The 15,701-nt window shown below is 43.0% G+C and overlaps 1 protein-coding gene across 1 annotated transcript in view; it reads right to left on the bottom strand.

The window, feature by feature from the left end:
- The window catches only part of LOC124802953 (dipeptidyl aminopeptidase-like protein 6), a 765,226-nt gene that overhangs the window by 63,522 nt on the left and 686,003 nt on the right, over nt 1-15,701 (bottom strand). Inside the window, exon 11 of the mRNA XM_047264042.1 lies at nt 15,398-15,687. Coding sequence (XP_047119998.1) covers nt 15,398-15,687 — 290 coding nt within the window. The remainder of the gene's footprint in view (nt 1-15,397; nt 15,688-15,701) is intronic.

The following is a 15,701-nucleotide window of genomic DNA, read 5'->3' as shown; positions in this document are numbered from 1 at the left end:
GAAGGAGAAGAAGTGGCTAATAAAGAATACTTGGTTGGGTACGTATTACAACGTGAGTAGTTGCTGAAAACTGTCTGAATGTCGGTGATCTGCGATGCAGCAGCTATGCTGAAATGAGGAGCATAACCAGCAAACTGCCGAAATCGAGAACTGTATCCAATCAACTTTAGGGCTGATGACCAGAACAACAACAATTATATTACTGGGTTAACGTAATACTTCTTCCACACCATGTTATAAATTAATGTCCCTGCCACATTTAGCTGGCTATATGACATGGCTTATCTCAGGAACTAGAGATTTTAATACTGTTTTCACTAATAGATAAATTGATTAGTAACGAAGGTTTGTGTTTATAATTTATTGTTTATAGTAATGATGAATGTGTTAAGTAATGTATTCTTGTCTGCTCCACAGTTAATTGGCGTTTAGAATGACATCTGTCTGTGTGAAGGGAGCTACTAACTGGTCAGCTACGAAGGAGCCAGTATCTGGCGGGAAAAGCAGTTAAAGGCCGCCGCAACTCCAGTGACCATTGTACCTTGATTAGAATCTATATATATTAAAAAATATGTTTTTTAGTTTGTATGTAAAGACTAACCTCAGGGATCCCCCCGTAGGGATTTTGATACCTTTTTCACTAATCGAATGGACTGATTTACGAAGAAGGTTTCTGCATTTCTAAAAATATTATAAATTAAAGTCCCTCGTCACGTTTTTCTTCCTGTATGTGATTTCTAATCCGAGGAACTAGAAGTACAATAGGAATTTTGACACAGTTTTTACTAGTAGACAGACTGTTTCACAAGGAAAGCTTCTGTGTATCACTGAATGTTATAAACAAATCGTCCTGTCCTTTTATACCCAGCGCTGCACTCGTGAAGCAAGGGCATGTTGCTAGTGGTAGCGAGAATGAAAACATTAGTGTTTACAACGTTAGACAAATGTTGCAATGATTGCCCGTTGTAACGTTGAAAACATAGTTTCATTGATAGCAGTGAACTAGAGTAAAGAGCATTAGGTGATATCCGTTGTGAGCTGGTCTGAAGTCGAAAATAAATTCGTATAAAGGGCTGTACTATGACTGCTAACTGATCTCATGTACATGCTGGATTGGGCAATGCACTGTTTGAGTGACGCTCACTGAATGTGATACATAAGCGAAGTGGGGGTTGCCGAAAAGCAGAGGCAGAACTTTTGTGGGTGGCACTCTCGCCGGAGACGAGGCGCCTGTCGAAAGCGGGCTTGAGCGAGCACACGGTCTAACGGGCTCTGTTGCTGTACTGACGTTGCGGTTATTGGGTCCACGAAGTTCTGAGAGTGCCATACACGTGTGTCCAGAGCTTGCGACGTTGTTACAGCGGCATCGAGGATTCCTGCGGTAATGTCTCGAGGTGTGACCTACACGACGTCGCCCGGAAGGCAGGAGTGGAAGGAAAATAGGAAGAGCAAGATCTCGTTTCTCAAACGGGAGAGTAAGAGCATTACGTAACGCAGGTAATAAGTGCAACTGTGACGGAGGTCTGTCGAAGCATGTGACTCTCTTAATATCTTCCACATAAGGAGAATATAAAATAGGTACAGTCTGCTTTTATATTACGTACACTTCGACAAGTGACTGTGCTCCGCACAGCAGGGAGAATTTCTTACCACTGTTAGCTGCATCCTTATTGTTTCACTCGAAAATGGAACGAACGTTAAGGTACAGCGTATTACTTCAATACTCCTCCTTCATCTTATGACAAACTTTCCATTACAATTAAAAATAAACACCAAAATGAAGAGTACATAATGCTAAGAAGAAAATATATTTACCAATATACAGATTAAAAGTTTCCATATTCATGATTTACAACTAAAGCTAATATATTACATCGGTCTGTTAGACGACGAGAACTCATATCAGTTTCATGCCCGGGCGCCGAGGGTGCAACATAATTACCGTCGTTCAAACGCAAGAAGCGCCACGTGTACATTTAATTTTTTGTGCTACTGTCCAACAGTAATATTTTCGGTTCTATACCAATGTCACCAGTATCTACAGAGGTACTCTGAAAGCAGTATTCAGTGCATGGCGGAGGGTACTTTTCCGTGTTTTAAGTTTCCCTGTGGTGCTACTGAATTTCTGACTTCTCACAGTCCATAAACTCAGTACACGGTACAGTGTTACGGAGGTGAAATGGGACGAAAAGACTCGTCGGTAACAACATCTGCTAATTTGTTGTCATGAAAAAGATGGTTTGCGACCAGAAATTATGTGTTTATCCAATGAACACAGCTTGATTGTAAATATAGAATAATAAATAATAATACAATGAAGTTAGCCTCAAGGAAAATGGCCAGTCATGGAGGTATAGTGATACTGAAAAAGCCTGCTCGTATGTAAACTATAATTCTTGTCTTGCTGCGTCTAAACTTTTTGAGGAGTGTGTGAAGTACTCCAACACAGAAAAAGTTGGAAGGACTTTGCACGTACAAGGCTACCATATGAGAAAGAACCTCATTGTTAATGAGGGCAACCCGAGGAAGAGGTTATTTTTATTGTAACAGAAACACAGATACTTAAGACTAGAGTTGTAAAACCGCAGTGGGCTACCTACCATACATAAGCGTAGACTACGGCGATAGTTTTCTAGTAGCCTTGGTCGGTTAAGATCGTAGCCGTCTTACCTGTACGTTAAATGCGTCGCATACGTGTCGGGCGTTACCCCATCTATACCACTTTGTTTGCGTAGGCGATAAATGTCTTACTAGATTCCTCGAGAAACTAGAAGCGGCGAACCCTCTACAAAGTGAGTGAGGATGTGTAAAGGGCCGCACAACCTACGGAACGCTTTTGTTCTACATAGTTATCCTCGTGCCGGTTACTTAAAAATATACAGTATTTAGAGCAAAATTGAAATTTTCAGGGCTTAATTCAGGTTTTATTCGAAATTCGTTGATTTTTAGGGCGAAACAAAGGGATGTTGTAGTAAAAATAAAAACGAGATTCAGTTTTATTATTCAGCGCTAGAAAATACAATTTCCTCAAAAAAAGGGAAAATAAAGAAAAAACAGAAACTTCGTCGACTTATATAAAACATGTATCTGTTGTTCATAAACAACTTCCCCATTTGTCAATAATAACACGAAACTCTTGCGTTTCATCAAGATGAAGAACGTTCTACTGAGTACAAAATAACAACTATTAATGCACAGATTCTTTATGTTTGTGTAAACTGTACTTGTTATCAAAAGTAATTACTTTGGTTACACAAAAGCACAGAAAGTACATGATCAACTGATTTTTATTACTTATAAAATGCTAACTATTTTTTTTAATGATATGAAATACGCAAAGGACTGACGCTGATCGATTTGCTGCTCTAACTAGGTGTAAACAAGTAAACACACAAACAATCATAAAGAAAAACAGAGAGAATTCAGCTCCCAGTTTCACTATCACACTTTCATTTGTGTTTCTTTCCCTACCAATGCTACCAAAGCTAGCGGTAGTCCTACCATTCACGACGTCGTTTACGTACTATACCAACTATCGAACCGTAATTTTTGTAGAGCGCAGCTCTACTTAAGACTCACTCTGAATATATCTGGCTATCCTGTAATTGCCTTTTAGATACCACAACACATCCACAAACCGTAGATGTAAGCTATATGCCTGACGGAATGGTGCAACACAGTAAGTAATACTCGTGGCCACGAAGCCATGTTTCCGCATCCAGATGAGTGTATCGCTGGTGGAGAAAGGGAGTGGCGATGTCAAATCACTCTTCACGCGACATAATCAATGAGATAGTGAGAGGAACGTTAGTGGTAAGCTTATGGGATGGGGGGCAGGGAGAGATACACACTGGATATGTGTAGAGGAACGGAAACAAAGAGAAGGACGAGGTGACTGGCAGTTCTGGTGATGTCTGGAAGGGAAGTAGAAAACAAAGGAGAGGAAAGGAGACAAATAGTGAGCGTGAAGCCTGTTTTATATGAGCGTTTGTAAGGTAGTCATGTCATTTTGATTTTTGTAACTTATCGATGTGCGCTTCAGAGACAGAGAGAACAAGTTATGTCACTGTTAAACAATCTTTGGTATTGTTTTGGCACAGTCCTTGCTTTTGCGCAGCCTGACCCATTCTTAGTTGAAATATGGCAGGTGACGGACGTATTCAGTAGTGCTATGTTGACTTGTATCTGTTAGATGGAAAATGATTTATTGTAAAGGACAGCAAGGACGAATATGATTATATATTGGTAGGCGAAGAGCATATAATTTTGAATAATGTTATTATTTCTGAAGAGAAGAAGTTGGAGGTAAGACTGCAGCACTGCACAGGCAATTTGTTAGAATAATTTTCAGCTGCTTAACTTGACTAGAACTGAGACAAAGACCAACCCTCTGCCCTGAGTCATGCATTAAGATATCAACTGATTAACCTGTTTGGTTTTTTATAGAAATTCTCTGTTAACATTGTACCCTTTCCAAATAATTGTTCACTTTATTAAACACAGTCTTGTTCTCAGATCAAACTTATGCATGAATATCACGCCAAAACTTACTCTGTCGTTTTGAATACATACTTCATTTTAAAATCGTTGTATTGGATATACGAGTAATTCCATAGAAACAGTTGCTGTCCTCACCCCACTGTTTAAAGAAGGTTTGTCATTACGCATTTTCACTTTACACCATGTGGTCTGCAACAGTTTGAATATTTATTTATAAATACACTGAAGAAGTAACGAAACTGGTACACCTGCCACACCACGTGGCATGGACTTGGATAATGTCTGAAGTAGTGCTGGAGGGAAGTGACACCATGAACTCTGCAGAGCTGTCCATAAATAGGTAAGAGTGCGAGGGGGTGGAGATCTATTCTCAACAGCACATTGCAAGGAATCCCAGATATGCACAATAATCTTCATTTCTGGGGAGTTCGGTGGGCAGCGGAAGTGTTTAAACTCAGGAGAGCCACTTGTAGCGATTCTGGACGTGTGGGGTGTCCCATTGCCCTGCTCGAATTGCGCAAGTCCGTCGGAATGCACAATGGACATGCACGGATCCAGGTGATCAGACAGGCTGCTTATGTACGCGTCACTTGTCAGAGTCGTATCTAGGCGTATCAGGGATCCCCTATGACTCCAACGACCAGCGCCACACCATTACAGATCCTCCACCAGCTTGAAAGTCCTCTGCTGACACGCAGTGTCCATGGATTCATGAGGTTGTCTTCACACCAGTACACGTCCATGCGCTCGATAAAATTTGAAACGAGACTCGTCCGACCAGGCAACATATTTCCACTCATCAACAGTCCTGTTGCGGTGATGACGGGCCCAGGCGAGGCGTAAAGCTTTGTGTAGTGCAGTCATCAAGGGCACACAACTGGGCCTTCGGCTCCGAAAGCCCATTTCGATTATATTTCGTTGAATGCTTCTCACGCTGACACTTGTTGATGGCTGAGCAATGATATGTGCAGCAATGTGCGGAAGGGTTGCACTTCTGTCACGTTGAGCGATTCTCTTCAGTCGTCGTTGGTCCCGTTCTTGCAGAGTCTTTTTCCAGCAGCAGTGATATCGGAGATTTGATGTTTTACCGGATTCCTGATAGTCAAGATACACTCGTGAAATGATCGTAAGGGAAAATCCGCACTTCATTGCTACCTAGAAGATGTTGTATCCCATCGCTCGTGCATCGACTGTAGCACCAAGTTCAATCTCAATTAAATCTTGATAACCTCCCATTGTAGCAGCAGTAGCCGCTCTAACAACTGCGCCAGACACGTTGTCTTCAATTGGCGTTGCCGACTGCAGTGCCGTATTCTGCCTGTTTACATATCTCTATACTTGAATATGCATGCCTATACCAGTTTCTTTGGCGCACCAGTGTAGAAATGTAGCTCAGCCTCTGCCTGCTTGGTGTCTGCTGTTGTGCTTTCGAAAAATTTGCAACAATGTTGTCAAGATGAGAGGTAAATGGAAATTTCGATTAGGGCCAGATAGTTGTTTTTCTTCAGTTGGCCATTTACTATAAAGACAAGTCGTATTCTGGATACTTACAGCTCAATTCAAATTCGGTTCTCGTTAGTCAAAGGTTAGCATCGAGTTTAAGTTGGATAACAGTTTGAGGGGGGGGGGGGGGGGGCATAGTTTTGGTAGTACGTACATTTTTTATAGTGTGGGAGGTGAATTTGGGCTAAATGTCCTACAGAAATAAGTTGTCTGGTCAAAATTGACTCTCTGTCGCTGGTGTGCTCCATGTGCCTCCGTATAAGTCAGGCGTCAGTCACGTCGCGAGTGGGTGAGTGTCTCAGTGACATCAGCGGTCAGTTGGGCGTATCGAATGCGGATATTTTAAATCCTGAACGTGCTGCAGAATGCACATGTGTGGAGGAAGAGGGATTTAGCGTCGTCTTTCGGCATCGGAAGCTAACCTGTTCTCGCCGCGTTATCTCCCATTATAGTGCTGAATTTTCTGAGTTTATGTCTCTTTAATCTCTATTTTTTTGTCTGCTGTGTTTTCGTGAAACATCGCAAGAATTGCATGACAACCTGTTACTCTTCCGCAATAGAGACCGAATATTTAAGAGCCAAAATTCACTTAGGCTGCACAAAAAAGAAAAAAAAAAAAGCCCGCAATGCGCATAAATTGCAACATAAATAACTAAATTTTTTAAATCAAAATTGTTTAAACCGTCAGAAAATCAGATATAGTGGATCCGAATAATAAAATGACTGGCAGCTATCCGTTTACACAAGAACTGGGACAGCAACAACCGACCAGTGCCGGTATTTGTTCGCACTTTGTGTCGTTTGCACAGTTGTCGTACTGCTCTGCTACCTGAGTTATCGTTTACCACTCAGTTGTGGACGACAACAGATGTTTGCAACGGAACCGTTGTGATTTTTTCTTATATTCACTGCATCTCAGCGCTCTCTTACGGAATGAGTGAATTTGCTTAGAAAAGTTAGAAGATTACTAGGATCCTGCAAGGGCATCTCTAGGTTGCACTTTAACGATGAACGTACGAATGTACTGAATACACACCTGTCGCTACCGGAGACGTACGACATACTGTGCTTACGTGTGCAGGCGACCTGACAACATATCTCCCTCTCCTTTCTATGCAATAATGTCAGTCACTTCTCTGTTTTCATCGCAATGTGGATAAAAGATAGAAAGGATAAATTAAAAAGGCGCTATTTACGGATTCCTAAATATTTTATATTTATCCATCATATGGTTTTTGAAGCTCTAGCAGTAGTTGTGATTGGAGGCAAACAATACTGGATTTCAAGTCCACCTATTATGCGGAATACTATTGTTTATACTTTCACAAACATGTTTCAGCACCTTCTGTCACCATCAGTGGGTACTTTTACGCAATACCGTAAAACGCAAATTCGTTTTAAATATTAATTCCCCCAACAAAATTAGACTTAGTAACAGTTTATGTATGTCGTTGTTATTATCTTCCTTTTCTACATCGTTGTGTTCTAGAGGACAGTATTTCCATTATTGTCTACTGGAACCGTTATTTCAATGAAATAATCTGTCCAACTGATGAACCTCCCGACCCCTTTCCCCCTCCCCCCCCTCCCACACACAAAACAGATACACCAGGAAATAAATAATTTACGTCTAAAAATTCACCTCATATTAGAAACAGAAAACATACTAAATTTACTTGTTCTCATCATATAGAGAATATACAAAACACATGATCTCATACTGTACAGGAAACCTACATCCATAACCAGATGCACCACCATTCACAGTCAGTCAAAACCCACTGACACTCTGAGAAGCAAGCTCCAGATTCATGCTACAAAGAAATAAACAGAACATCCATAAATAAAGAGGACTACACGCAGGAATGAACACAATAAAGCAAATAGCAGTGGAGAATGGTCATGATACCCATGTTGAAGTTAAACCACAAAATATGTAAACGGGCAGGGAGTGCAAGTCACATGCGCAAAAGAACGTGCAAAACAACATAGATTTCAACACACAGACAATGACCACGCACAGGACACAAAACAGCAAGAGTCTTCACACAAAAGAAAATGGCACCTACTCACCTACAAGAGTAAAGAAGTTCACAGAATTGACTACTTTTTAAAGAAACCAGAAGTTCAAACAGGACACAAAAAAGTCAGCACATCACAGAAAATATTCAGAACACAAGAAAGATTCACCAATTAAATTCAACAAAAGAGGCACATACAAACTTGCATGCAACTTTTGTCAGTAAGTATATAAAAGACAGACATGCAAGAACTTTAAAAACAAGTTATTCAGAACACATCAGATATCTAAAAATTAACAGCTCCCACAGGACAGTTGCTGACTAGTTAATAGCCCACAGCCATTGCCCAGATAAAATAGAAACAGATTTAAAAATTCTAAAAGCCAGCCGCATCGTATCCTACAAGTATACAATGGGAGAAAACTAAAACATATTGACGGCATTTCCAGAAGAAAAACAGACTGTAAACGACTACACTACCCAACGGCACAGTATTTAACACATTAAGATGTGAAGCAAAAAAGACGACATAAACCAACAAAAAGTAAAACACACACACACACACACACACACACACGCACACACACACACACACACACACACACAAACACACACACACACACACACACAGAGAGAGAGAGAGAGAGAGAGAGAGAGAGAGAGAGAGAGAGTATAGGCTTGGCGTCAAATTGATATGAAAACAACTGAACATCAACAGGGACCAGAAAAACTACCATAAAAACTGTGATTAGCGAATTGTAAAATGTAACGTGCGATTGAAGTTCCGCAATTAATGTATCGTCTTTGTGTGGGTATTTCCACAAAAGGTGAGAACGGATATTCCAAAACTAACTGCAAGTAATTGATAAATACGGTGACGAAATATTTTCTTACAACAAATTTACGTTCATAGCTAAAGCGATTTGCTTACTCGCTGACCAAACTCACACTAACATAGGTTAGTTGCAGCTGACAAGCTACCAGTAACAGTCCTATAGAGAGGGGTCTACAGAACCTAACAATTAGAAAAATGGGGTAACAACCGCAAAGAACATAATGTAGTTTTGGCCCTAAATTCGTGAGAATAATTATCACTTAAAAGATGTTTAAATTTTCAGAACTGAATAATGCCTTTTTTTTTAATGGCCAAGTGTGAGCAGGACTCATGCTCTGAGGGCTCCTTATAATCATAATTATGTGTACAGATAGTCCAGCGATTCCGATAATCGAGAATCTTGACGATTGTTACCTGTTATCGATATCGATATTGGTACCGGCAGTTGCAAGACTCTCGAGATTGTTTTAATTTTAAGTTTAAATTTTTTGTGTACTTTTTCATTATCTATTTTAATTTAATGAGATTGCAAGTACCAAAATATGTGGCATAAATGTCCATATCCTTTGATTGCACTGACTTGGAGGCTTAAATTTCTTATACCGCCAAGGTACCAAAAGCCTCAGTAGATGACATACATTTCAACTTCATAAGTCTACCCGTTCCTGAGAAAAAACGGTTCTTGACTGTTGTGCAGAAAGACAGACAGACAGACAGACAATGAGACAGACGGGCAATAAAGTGATCCCATTAGGGTTCCGATTTTACTGGCTGAGTCAAGGAACACTAAACAGGAAGAAAGATCAGTGTTTAACTCCCGTCGACAACGAGATCACTAGAAGCGGAGCAGGAGTTCAGATTCGAGAAAGATGGGATAGGTAATTGGTCGTGTCCTTCCAAAGAAATCTTCGCGCCACTGGCCTGGAGCGATTTTAGGGAAATCAATACATTTTTCAATTTCTAGTGCAGTGTCCACCCCCGTCCGCCTGCGACTTCGGCACCCCGCGTGACAGAACAGAGATGCGGGACGCCTTCATTACGGCTCGTGAAACAAAAGGAGACGCAGATGTCTACTGTACGACCGAGGGCGCTGGAGGAGACGAAAACACAGCCTCGTGTCTCAGCCAACGGCCTCCAAGGCCCGCTACCTGAGCACCGCGGATCGACAGCAGCGCCATAAGTCGCGATCAACAAGAGGACTATTTTCCTACGATACTCAGGTGGTCGAAAATAGTCCCAGAAGATCCATCCGTCAAATTGCCTTATAAATCGGCTCCCCGCCGGCTAGAAGGCCACGGCGCTTTATACGACTGGCCGCAATCCTGATCAACTCATTGCTCGCCCCTAAAGGCAATTGGACGCGATGGTCACCTGGTGTCGCTCCAATAAGATGGTCCTCAATGCCGCCAAAACTACGGCAGCGTATTTCACTAAACGGCGCCCTATACTCCGCCACAACATCTCACTCGGGGGCGTCCGGGTCCCGTGGACCCAAGCTGCCAATTATCTCGGGGCCTGGTTGTATAAGAAACTTTTCTTCCACCGCCACTCAGATTACATCCCCCATAAAGAGTCAAAGTTGACAAAGGCCTTGTACCCACTATTCTGCAGCCGAGAACTGACTTTAGATATCAAGCTCCGGCTGTATCACTCCGTTGTCTTACCCGCACTAACATATGGTTCCTCTGCGTGGGCCATGATTAGTAAGTCCCGGATGCTGACTTTCCAGCACCTACAGAATAAAGTTCTCAGGTGGAGTCTTCATGCCCCTCCGCTCACCAGGATTGTCACTCTGCCCTTCTCAAGGCAACCACTCTCTGTAAGGTTCGCCAACTATACAGTAAGGTGGACGCCCTCCGTGAGACGGTCGCTGGACTACAAACCATCGGCACCACAGTTCCACGGCGCTGGCACCGACACCCCGTTCCGCTCACCGTCCTGGAGGATTCGGATTCAGGCTATGGCTGACGATAGTCCCAATACGACAGCGTTTTTCTGTCCGTTTCGTACAGTCTCTAGCAGTGGGCTGTTCTCGTCCAGCCACATTTTTCTTTTTGACCATAGAGTTGGCGCTCTACTGCATCCCTCCTCTGTACTTCCACCGTCGGAGGGTGGCACGGAACTTAAAGTTCCACCGCCACAGCTTCAAAGTGCTATGCTCGGCTGTTCTTCAGCCGTTGCTTTGAGTCTCCTCTCACTTGCCCACCAAGACACTTGGATCGGATCTGAACCGGTAACGGTGTGTAATAGTACACAGCCACGACCAGAAGGCAGTATGACACGCCGCCCAGACAATTAGGGATCTGCTATCCTAGTCGCAACATCCAGGTGCCTCGTCTGCAGGTAGTTCCGGATCGTCAGGAGTAGTAGCTCAGGGCTGTGACACAAGAGTGTGGTGTAACGGTGGTCTGGCTTTCCTGGGCTGCTTTGTGGTAATACTGTTCTGACCGCTATCTAGTAGTTTTGTTTCCGGTTTTTTTTTGGTGAACTTTCTCGAGCGAGAGATCTGTGAAGAAAACGTGTTATTTTGTTATTCTTCTGTCAGAAAATCCGAACTGGGATTCGTGCTTTGTTTCTAGCTGAAATTTTGTTTTCTTTCGATTACTTTGTCGACATCAGCAATGTCTTGTTTATTGTCTTTTCCCAACAAAAACAGATTGAGGAACATGGTTCGCGTTTTGTCTCTGCTAGCACAGATTCAGAAGCTAGCATCTTAATTTTGTTACTATATTTCTGTTTAATCCTTTAGCCGTATATCGATTTTTTATTTACTTATTTTATTTTATTTATTTATTTATTTTTACTTGTAAGAATGATGGTCCTTATGGCCTGTAACGCCCCAAGGGCAGAAAACCCCAATTGACAAACTTTGTGGAAAGTTAAAGTAGGGAAGTGAGTCATGTTGACAGTGACGGCAACTATTGACGATAAAATCTACACTGGTAATATTTTGATTAACACCTATATCATTCAGATACTGAGAATAGCATACAAAAAGGGGAGATAAAAGGAAAGGATTATCGTAGATTCTTTATCAAACATCTGTAGAATAATCATAACATGTAAGATTTCACGACCAGCGTCTTCATTAATAAAACTTCCGGGCTGAATTGCCTTGGTCCATATATAAAACTTCTTCTCCTTCCTGATGTTTCGTTGCCTACTGCGGGCAACATCTTCCGAGGTGAGTCGGCGACTGACTGCTAGGCGCTGGAGATCCCGCTTAATAGAGCGCCCAACGGAATTCAAAAGGAACTGTAGATTGGGACAAATTGACAAATCAGCTGTAGCGGAACACGTTTTCAAAGACGGTGATAACGAAATAAAATTTAGTGAGACAAACGTGATAGCTAGGACCTCACATTATTATACCAGCATGTATAGAGAAGCTATAGAGATCTACAAGCACGAAAACAATTTTAATAAAAAAGAAGAAGGAGTAAAGCTAGACAAGATATGGTGGTCGACTTTGCACCAACGAAGTGACAATCGATTACCTATAATCGAGAAAGATGGCACTAGCCAGAGATAGTTTTAAAGTCGAAAGCACGTGATGAGTGGTGGCTCCATCTATGCGCTCTATGTAAGCGGGACCTCCAGCGCCTAGCAGCCAGTCGCCGACTCACCTCGGATCATGTCCGCAGTAGGCAACGAAACGTCAGGAAGGAGAAGAAGTTTTATATATGGACCACAGCAATTCAGCCAGGAAGTTTTAATTAATGAATCTATAGAATAAATTCAAAGTCGTATGAACGAAGGTTAAATCCAAGAAAGTTATTCAGTAAAAAGCATTTACCATGGAAGAGAGTTGTAGCCGCATCGAAAAGGAAATTCAATGCGACTACAATGCAACTCGCATATGGAAGTGTTCAGTTAATTAGTTGCTCTTAAGTCGCTCTAGAGTACTTTTGCGATAGTTGTCTGGACGCAAACGCTATTAGATAGTTTCAGGTTTGGAAGTTTGATAATTCGTGAGGTAGAGACTGAAGTACTGCTCAGTCATTCGACTGATGGAAGTTAATCTTTACCGTTCTCAACGCGACGGTATAGTAAGACGAGTGTTAGACTTCGATTGAGTGATATTGGTTTACCGGACTTAGCCTTAGTACTAATGAACAGTTATAAACCTTGAGATCAATGGATCAACGACAGAAAAACAATTCGTAGTCTTGAGTAGGACACAATAAAACGAAGACACGAAAAAAGATAAGTGCGCCGCTTAGTCAAAAGTTGTCGTCAGCGTCGCGATTACTGAACTGAACAGAATTTAATCTTGAATGAAATATCGGTGTGCGTGTGTTGTAGGGACAAACAGTTAATTACAGAAAGAACAATAAAATCTGAGTCCAAAGGGAAATCTTAAGTGTCGCCTAACTCTTTAAATATTTTAAGTGACTAAGCGAGTAGATGAATAATGGACAGTGAAGAGTGATCAGTTTAAACCATTACTACGGCGTATTAAAAAAAGGGGAAAAAATTTACTCCAACACAAGTTATCTCTGGAGTTACGTCGGACCGTTGTTAATAACTGGACGTAGCAACGGCATAGCAACGGAATAGCGGACAGCAAATTCCATCCTCGCTATGTATGATGTGAAAAACGACCGTAATGATGAAATCAAGAATCAAGATTTTATTTCATCACGCAACTAACTGGGCATAGAAATAAAATTAAACGTTTGCGGTTTACCAGTTCGTACAAACTGAGAAGACTGTTCTACATCTACATCTACATCCGTACTCCGCAAGCCACCTGACGGTGTGTGGAGGAGGGTACCCTGAGTACCTCTATCGGTTCTCCCTTCTATTCCAGTCTCGTATCGTTCGTGGGAAGGATTGTCGGTATGCTTCTGTGTGGGCTCTAATCTCTCTGATTTTATCCTCATATTCTCTTCGCGAGATATACGTAGGAGGGAGCAATATACTGCTTGACTCTTCGGTGAAGGTATGTTCTCGAAACTTTAACAAAAGCCCGTACCGAGCGACTGAGCGTCTCTCCTGCAGTCTTCGACTGGAGTTTATCTATCATCTCCGTAACGCTTTCGCGATTACTAAATGATCCTGTAACGAAGCGCGCTGCTCTCCGTTGGATCTTCTCTATCTCTTCTATCAACCCTGTCTGGTACGGATCCCACACTACTGAGCAGTATTCAAGCAGTGGGCGAACAAGCGTACTGTAACCTACTTCCTTTGTTTTCGGATTGCATTTCCTTAGGATTCTTCCAATGAATCGCAGTCTGGCATGTGCTTTACCGACGATCAATTTTATATGATAATTCCACTCCTAATGCGTACTCCCAGATAATTTATGGAATTAGCTGCTTCCAGTTTCTGACCTGCTATTTTGTAGCTAAATGATAAGGGATCTATCTTTCTATGTATTCGCAGCACATTACACTTGTCTAAATTGAGATTCAATTGCCATTCCCTGCACCATGCGTCAATTCGCTGCAGATTCTCCTGCATTTCAGTACAATTTTCCATTGTTACAACCTGTCGATACACCACAGCATGATCTAAAAAAAGCCTCAGTGAACTTCCGATGTCATCCACCAGGTCATTTATGTATATTGTAAATAGCAACGGTCCTATGACACTGTTGCGGACAGATAACAGAATATTTCTAAACCACGGGAGGAGTTGTGTTCTTACGAGAGTTACAGGTGCTGTTCCACGTCACCCGACGGGGACGAACATCGTTACGAGTCGCGTCTCCTCCCGGCAAGTGAAGATGGAGGGAAGGGACCTCACTTTTGAAACTTCCTGGCAGATTAAAACTGTGTGCCGGACCGAGACTCGAACTCGGGACCCTTGCCATTCGCGGGCAAGTGCTCTACCAACTGAGCTACCCAAGCACGACTGACGCCCCGTCCTCACAGCTTTACTTCTGCCAGTACCTCGTCTCCTACCTTCAAAACTGTACAGAAGCTCTCCTGCAAACCTTGCAGGAATAGCACTCGTGAAAGAGAGGATATTGCGGAGACATGGCTTATCCACAGCCTGGGGGATGTTTCCAGAATGAGATTTTTACTCTGCAGCGAAGTGTGCGCTGACATGAAACTTCCTGGCAGATTAAAACTGTGTGCTGGACCGAGACTCGAACTCGCAGGTTCGCAGGAGAGCTTCTGCGAAGTTTGGAAGGTAGGAGTCGAGGTACTGGCAGAAGTAAGGCAGTGATTACGGGGCGTGAGTCGTAGCTCAGTTTTTAGAGCACTTGCCCGCGAAAGGCAAAGGTCCCGAGTTCGAGTCTCGGTCCGGCACACAGTTTTAATCTGCCAGGAAGTTTGATACCAGCGCACACTCCGCTGCAGAGTGAAAATCTCATTCTGGAAATGTCACTTCTGTGACTCACGTTCAAACTGCACAGCAGATAGCACTCACGAGATACACAATTTCGGCGCTGACAGGTAAACAAAAATGACAATCGTAACAGGTTATACCCAATACAGAATCAAAACGTCAGGGGCGTGGCAGTACATTTGCCACGAGTGAATCGAAACAAGAAAGTCACTGGCGTCAGAGAGCAGAGCGTGCGTACCCGACTTCTTCTTCTTCTTGACGGGCGTCGGCGTCTGCGTGGTGCTCTCGGCGTCGTCGTCGTCCCAGGCGTCGGCGCCGTCGTCGTCCTGCTCGGGCGGCACGTCGTGCACCTGGCGGCCGCTCGCCATGGACGCGTAGAAGGCGGCGAACGGGTGCTCGGACGGCGTCTCCGGCTGGCACGTGAGGCACGTCGGAAGCCCCATGGGCTCGCCCACCGACGGCACCTCCGACGTGATGCGGTACAGGTGCAGCTGGCCCGGTCGGCCCTCGGGCACGCCCAGGTAGTACCTGCCGGCAGGCGC

Source organism: Schistocerca piceifrons, chromosome 6 (assembly GCF_021461385.2).
Source record: "Schistocerca piceifrons isolate TAMUIC-IGC-003096 chromosome 6, iqSchPice1.1, whole genome shotgun sequence".
Classification (NCBI taxonomy): Eukaryota; Metazoa; Arthropoda; class Insecta; order Orthoptera; family Acrididae; genus Schistocerca; species Schistocerca piceifrons.
Note: the sequence above shows the minus strand (reverse complement) of the source record. Positions and strands in the feature narration are given on the sequence as shown.